This window comes from Durio zibethinus, chromosome 14 (genome assembly GCF_047325235.1).
Source record: "Durio zibethinus cultivar Kanyao isolate XHJ-2024 chromosome 14, ASM4732523v1, whole genome shotgun sequence".
Taxonomy (NCBI): Eukaryota; Viridiplantae; Streptophyta; class Magnoliopsida; order Malvales; family Malvaceae; genus Durio; species Durio zibethinus.
Genome location: NC_143175.1, coordinates 19,367,956 through 19,373,868, shown reverse-complemented (window position 1 = coordinate 19,373,868; position 5,913 = coordinate 19,367,956). Strand labels below are relative to the sequence as shown.

Here is a 5,913-nt window from a genome sequence, read left to right as displayed (position 1 = left end):
CTAATTTTTTTATATTGAAAAAAATGAGAAATTTAAATTCAATTCTTTAAATATGAGAAACATTCATCAATCAATTATTAAATCAAATACTTAGACAACTAAATAGGTTTACATGACTTCCATTTTTATAACCTAATATATATAAAGGAAAAAAAAAAAAAAAGCCTAACTCAAATATCCTTTAATTCTCCAAAGTAGCTGTATTGGTTTCCAAAATTAAGCAAATAATCACTATCAAAATCAGATCCAACCACAATGACTAATCTTTCACATATAGCAAACCAAAACCATGCATGAACCAACTCTTAAAAAATATTAAAGCCGTTTGCTTGCATTGCTCGTTACCCTCCTAAAAACTAAAATCAAGATCCATAGAAAACCTAACAAGCAAAAAAGAACAATATGGTATAATAAAGAATAAGAAAAAAAAAGGTAGCAAATCATCTTTCATTTTCAGTACCTTCATCTTAAAGTTGCCTAAAGTCCTCAAACACTTCAGAAAATAATGAAACTCAACAAATAATCCAGAATCCATTCTCTTCACCAAAACACTACTCTCTCAAATGGAGATCTCAACCTTACTCTCTTTTTCCCTTATTCTCTCCCTCTCGTTCACCTCCAGAATCCAAGGTATATATGTTGAACTTATTGCATTTATTTTTTGGTACATTTGAGGGAAACTTTAACTTCTTTTCTTTTTTAATGAAAGTTACAATTGTTAATTTTTTTTTCCCTTCTTTGTTAGGTTTTGAGCCATCTCCGGCACCAAGGTTTGTTTCTTCTTTGGCACCAGGGTCACCTTCTTACTATTCTCAGGCGCCAGATTCTGGTGGAACTCCGGCGCCTGCTGCAAATGATGTTTCTCCGCCGTCACCAACATTGTCATTCCCTCCTTCATTGGCGCCTGTTCCTGTGACGGCGGAGAAGGTTGGAGAAGTGGCTGTGGCTCCAGCACCAGAGATGGAGGGAAGTGAGAGTTTTAAAGGGATTGGTCCAAGCAGTATTCAAGAGGCAGAAGAGTCTGGAGTGCAGATGGTGAGGTGGTGTACTTTGAGGCAGAACAATGAGGATTGTCAGTTGCTTGTCATTGCTTTGAACCAATCTAATGAATACACGTGGAAGTGGTAATTATTTATTTTCTAACCAATACTACTTAACAATTTGGGCATTGACAAATTAACGACATACGTTAATTTTATAGAATACAAGCATGTATGAATGCTATTATTTCAATTTATAGTTGGAATGATTTTCAATGACTAGAAGATAAATCCAATTTAGATTTGGATGTTTATACTTAGTTGTGTTTGGATGCTATATCCTTTGGTACATTTGAGAAAGGTCAATTATGATTAGCAAATTCCCTTATTAAAATGCTCCTTTGTGCTTCATATTGCTTTCTTTTTTTAGTGTCCAAAAAGATACAGCTCAAGAATGTTTGGAGTCGATAAAAAAAGGGGAAGCAGATTTGATAAACTTGGAAGCAGGGATGGCTTATGTTGCATTCATAAACTACTCAATGAAAGCTATTGCAAATGAAGTTTACTGTGATCATGCTAAAAGCTATCAAGCTGTTGCAGTTGTCAACAGAAAAGCTTGCAAGGAAAACAAGGGAATCAGTTTAATGGATTTTGAGGGTCACAAATCTTGCCATGGTGGTTACTCCACAGCTGCTGGTTGGAACTATCCCATCAACCATATCAAAGAATCACTTGATTCTCAAAAGATGAATGAACGCGAAATCGCAGCAGGTTTTTTCTCTAAGATTTGTGCTCCTTCTGAGTTTGAAGGATCAGGAATTTGCAGTGGATGTGGGAATGAAAATGGTTCCTGCCATTTGAATAGCCCTTATTTCGGAGATCCTGGAGCCTTCAGGTGTTTGGTAGAGGAACTTGGTGATATTGCATTTATGAAAGCAGATACAGTTTTGTTATATTCTATGGAGGGGCCTCATAATCAATCCTGGTCAAGCAAATCAGTTAGGGACTTCATGTAGGTATATTCTGCTTGAATTTCAATTATGTTTAATTTGGATTCACTTTTTTCCTCTAATTTTTCTCCTGGGAATACTTGGTTACTTAATGTTGAAATGTTTCTTTCTGAAATTGAGGTACCTTTGTCCTGAAGGAGGTTGCAGAGAAATCAATGATTACCCTGGTTCTTGTTCGTGAGTCTTTTAATACCAATTTAATCCTCTTAAACATTTTTCTGCATAAACTTGTTATCCTGAAGCTGAAGATTCATTTGCTGAAGTTGCTATTTCCTGCACTTTCAATACTACTGATCAGATTTGGAGCTGTTCCTGCAAATGTGATAATGGCAAGCAATTCTCTCCCAAATAGAAAGAGATTGTTCATTTTGCAAACATTGACCAATGCTACCTTGTTGGAAGCTCTTCATGCAGGAAAATATGGTGCCAGTCCTTTACTTAGTCCAAGGTAATATAGCATCCAACCAGGACTTGAAATTTTTCATCCAGAATTTCATCCTATTTATGTTACAGAAACTTTCCATTGTAATCTGAAGAAAATTTAAGCTTTTTATTTTTTCAGTACACAGCAGATTGCTGTGGTCAAGAAGCTTACAAGGTCTTACCTTGGGATGTCAGCATCAATTTCACAAAGCACACAACAATTATATACCCCAATCAACCAAACTGCTCCATCTACTGCAAGTCCAGTCTCAGGTACACACTTTTGTTTCAAAATTTTGTTTTCAATTTGTGGGAAAATTAATGAGATAGATTTATCTGTTTTAAACATGAATTTTTATTTTAATGTTTTTGCCTTTGACAGATATGGGTTCTCAATCATGTTCGTGTGGTCAGAATTCCCTAGTCGTCACACTCTTTTCTGTCCTAACAATGCTTTGGTTACTGGTATTTACACCCATATAGAGCAGGGGCCTTTTTCATTTACTGTATCAATAGAAGTTTAGGCTAGCAACTTGTGCTTTTTTGGTACTTGAATAAGAAATGCTAGAAAAGTACTTCATCAGAACAATATGCAATACATTAGACACACTAGAGGTCCCCTGTTTGAACCCGGGCTCAGACATATTTCCAATTTTCTTGCTAACATTATAATGTAATCTTCCCAGCAATCACATTTAATTGGAATCATGACATGAGAAGCATCAAAGTAACCTATGTAGCATGAATGCTTATTAGGTATTACATTTACATAATTTCAAATATAAATTCATCTATTTATTTATAATCACAATTCATATGAAGTCAATGACATCAAATTACTTGATTTTAGGAGTATCTCAAGTGAAAGAGGAGAAACTTTTGACAGAATATGGAGCTTTAACTAGGGGTGTAAACGAGTCGAGCCGAGTCGAATAGTGAGAAGCTCGAGCTCGAGCTCGACTCACAATTCGGAGTTCGATATTCGGTTCGAGCTCGATCGAGTTTTATTTTTTAAGCTTGAGCTCGATTCGTGATCGAATTCGAACTACTCGAACTCCCTCGATTAAGCTCGATTAATATGTAAAAATAAACTCGATTCGTATACTTGACAAGAGTTCGATTATTCATGCTCGAATTCGAACTCGAACTCGGACTCGAAATATTTTATTAATTAAAATAATAAAAATATATTTAAATATAAAAGCTCGATTAAGCTTGTGAGCTACTCGAGTCAGATATAAGAATACTCGAATTCGGCTCGATCGATAAGTCGAGCTACTCGAGCTCGAGCTCGACTCGACAATAATCGAATCGAATTTGAATTTTTTTCGAATCGAATCCGAATAACTTACGAGTACTAATGTATCATTTACACTTCTAGCTTTAACAATACATTAAAGAACCGAATCACATGATTGTTGGACTAATACTGAAATTTGGCAATTCCATAGAATTTTGTGTTCACACAAGCCTTTTGTATATTTAATGTACTATATATTCCCAACTAGATATATATATATATATATATATATCTGTTTTTTTTTTTCTTATTTAAAATTCAGATTTCTTCTAAAAGAAAAGGAAAGGTAGTAACTCCAAATTATTTCCTGCCTTTTGTATATTTAATGTACTATATATTCCCAACTATATATATATATATATCTGTTTTTTTTTTTCTTATTTAAAATTCAGATTTCTTCTAAAAGAAAAGGAAAGGTAGTAACTCCAAATTATTTCCTGCCTTGTATTCATAAGTCAAAGCTCAAGATAGGCATGTATCGTTCAAAAAAGGAAAATAATAGTATCTCTATTTACTACCCAAAACTTGCTATGGTCAGAACCACCAAATTAACTCTTTAAATGCCATAGTCTTGGTCACTCAAAATCATTAAACTTTCCAATTTATTCCCAGAAATTCAAAGGAAAGGCAAAGGTTTTGTCTGATAGAGAAAGATATTGATGGAGTTGAGGGGTAAAAGAATGGTGCCAATGGCCATTGTTTTAGCTTTGTTAATCTTGGCATTCATGGCCACAGCACCAGAACCAGCACAAGCTGTAAAAGTTGTGATTCAATGTTCCCAGCCTGATTGTCAGAACACATGCAAAGCTGCTTATGGAAGCAGGCTGATTAGATCTGCATGCGAGGATGACCCAACACCTTTTGGGGGAACCATTTGTGTTTGCTATCACACCCCACCAGCTTCAACATTGCCTTGAATTTTCTTTATCATGATGATAACTGCTTAACCATTTTCAGGTTTACAAAAAAGAAATAAAAATCTTAATTTATGTTCTTATTGTCTTTGTGCTGAATCTTTATATTCTTGTCAGTTATTATTTTTCGTACATCATTTCTTAGTACTTTGTTTGCTTTTTTTGTTTTTGTTTTTTTTTTTTTTTTATAAATTTATTTGCATCTTGTTGCCTCGTTTGGGTGGGTGTTACACAACAAGATCATTACTAATTAAAGTTATCAATTAAATTAAACGTAAAATGCATGTTATTGATTTGAGCCCTTGGAGCATACCCTCCTTTTAAAATATGATACGTTTAGAATTTTCAAAGCAGAAAGAGAGGCCAAAACTTTCACAATATTTAACGTGTTTTAAACAAAAAATCAGAGAAAAAGGAGCTTGTAAAAAGGCTAATTACAAATACCAAAGTCATGAAGTTCTGATTCATTACATATGATTACAAGGAAGTTTTACACAATGGGTGAATGCACATTATATTAAATATTCGATCATCATCATCAAGGCAAAATTGATCTGGGAATGATGATATCTCCAATGTTGTGCCATGGATCATCTAAGTGAGTTGCCAAGTTCTCCAAGGGTCCAGTGCGAGGGCAAGCTGATTGTTGAACACAGAATCCTACTAACGCCAACTATGCCAGACGACCTGTAACAACAAAAATCAATCATAAATTATCAAGCTAGAAAACCCCAACTTTGATTGCTTCAAATCAACTTGCGACGCAACAAAAATGGGAAATGGAAAAGAGTGTGAAGGGTTTACCGTTCTTGATTCTACGATCTTGAATGAATTGAATTTTTTGGGGTCCTTAGATTATCCCAAGGGATCGAAAGCACCACCCGGGTACTTCTTCTCGGTATCCTTCTCCATGCTGCGTTGGTGCTCAACGAAGGCGATGGCTAGGAATTCAACGACCAAGATGGTTGGGAGAGTACCCCATGGAACAGGGTTGCCTAAGTAAGTGGGTTGTCCACCAAGAATTGCAGCCCATTCTTGAGCCTTTACCCAGTTTCCATGAAGAGGTTTCGTCGTCAGATTCACTTAATTTTGCTTCCAGAAATAAATACCTATAAATCAGGTTTATAGTCAAAAAATATCTTTCAATTTGTTGGTAAGACTTTCTATTGAAAATTATCCTCCAATTGGTTGGTAGGATTTTATGTAAAAAGACAGGAAATATCATTTTATTATTTTATTATTTTTTAAAATTTATTTTTTAGGAAATTATAAAGCTTTCTAATATG

The 5,913-nt window shown here is 34.8% G+C and overlaps 1 protein-coding gene and 1 long non-coding RNA gene across 3 annotated transcripts; one reads left to right on the top strand and one right to left on the bottom strand.

Moving 5' to 3' along the window:
* Positions 1 to 400: 400 nt before the first annotated feature.
* On the top strand, positions 401 to 3,042 carry LOC111295015 (uncharacterized). 2 transcript variants are annotated; one of them, XM_089742903.1, is made up of 7 exons: positions 401 to 630; positions 746 to 1,124; positions 1,411 to 1,992; positions 2,111 to 2,167; positions 2,289 to 2,438; positions 2,560 to 2,686; positions 2,796 to 3,042. In XM_089742903.1, exons 1-7 carry the CDS (start codon positions 564 to 566, stop codon positions 2,835 to 2,837), a joined length of 1,404 nt encoding a protein of 467 aa, XP_089599029.1. In that variant the 5' UTR covers positions 401 to 563; the 3' UTR covers positions 2,838 to 3,042. The 2 variants fall into 2 exon arrangements, with proteins under 2 accessions (XP_089599029.1, XP_022744091.1); XM_022888356.2 differs by having other exon boundaries at positions 419 to 630; positions 2,553 to 2,686.
* Positions 3,043 to 5,046: 2,004 nt separating this feature from the next.
* LOC111295256 (uncharacterized) lies at positions 5,047 to 5,679 on the bottom strand. Its single transcript, XR_016327244.1, has 2 exons — positions 5,432 to 5,679; positions 5,047 to 5,314 (listed from the first exon to the last, which is right to left on the bottom strand). It is a non-coding gene; the product is annotated as an uncharacterized LOC111295256 (long non-coding RNA).
* Between the last annotated feature and the right edge of the window lie 234 nt (positions 5,680 to 5,913).

Bases quoted from the DNA above. Each gene is read 5' to 3' on its own strand.
- LOC111295015 (XM_022888356.2), top strand. From the start codon at position 564: ATGGAGATCTCAACCTTACTCTCTTTTTCCCTTATTCTCTCCCTCTCG. The intron at 1,993-2,110 runs GTAGGTATATTC...TCTGAAATTGAG, and splicing joins AAATCAGTTAGGGACTTCAT to GTACCTTTGTCCTGAAGGAG. The intron at 2,168-2,288 runs GTGAGTCTTTTA...ACTACTGATCAG, and splicing joins GATTACCCTGGTTCTTGTTC to ATTTGGAGCTGTTCCTGCAA.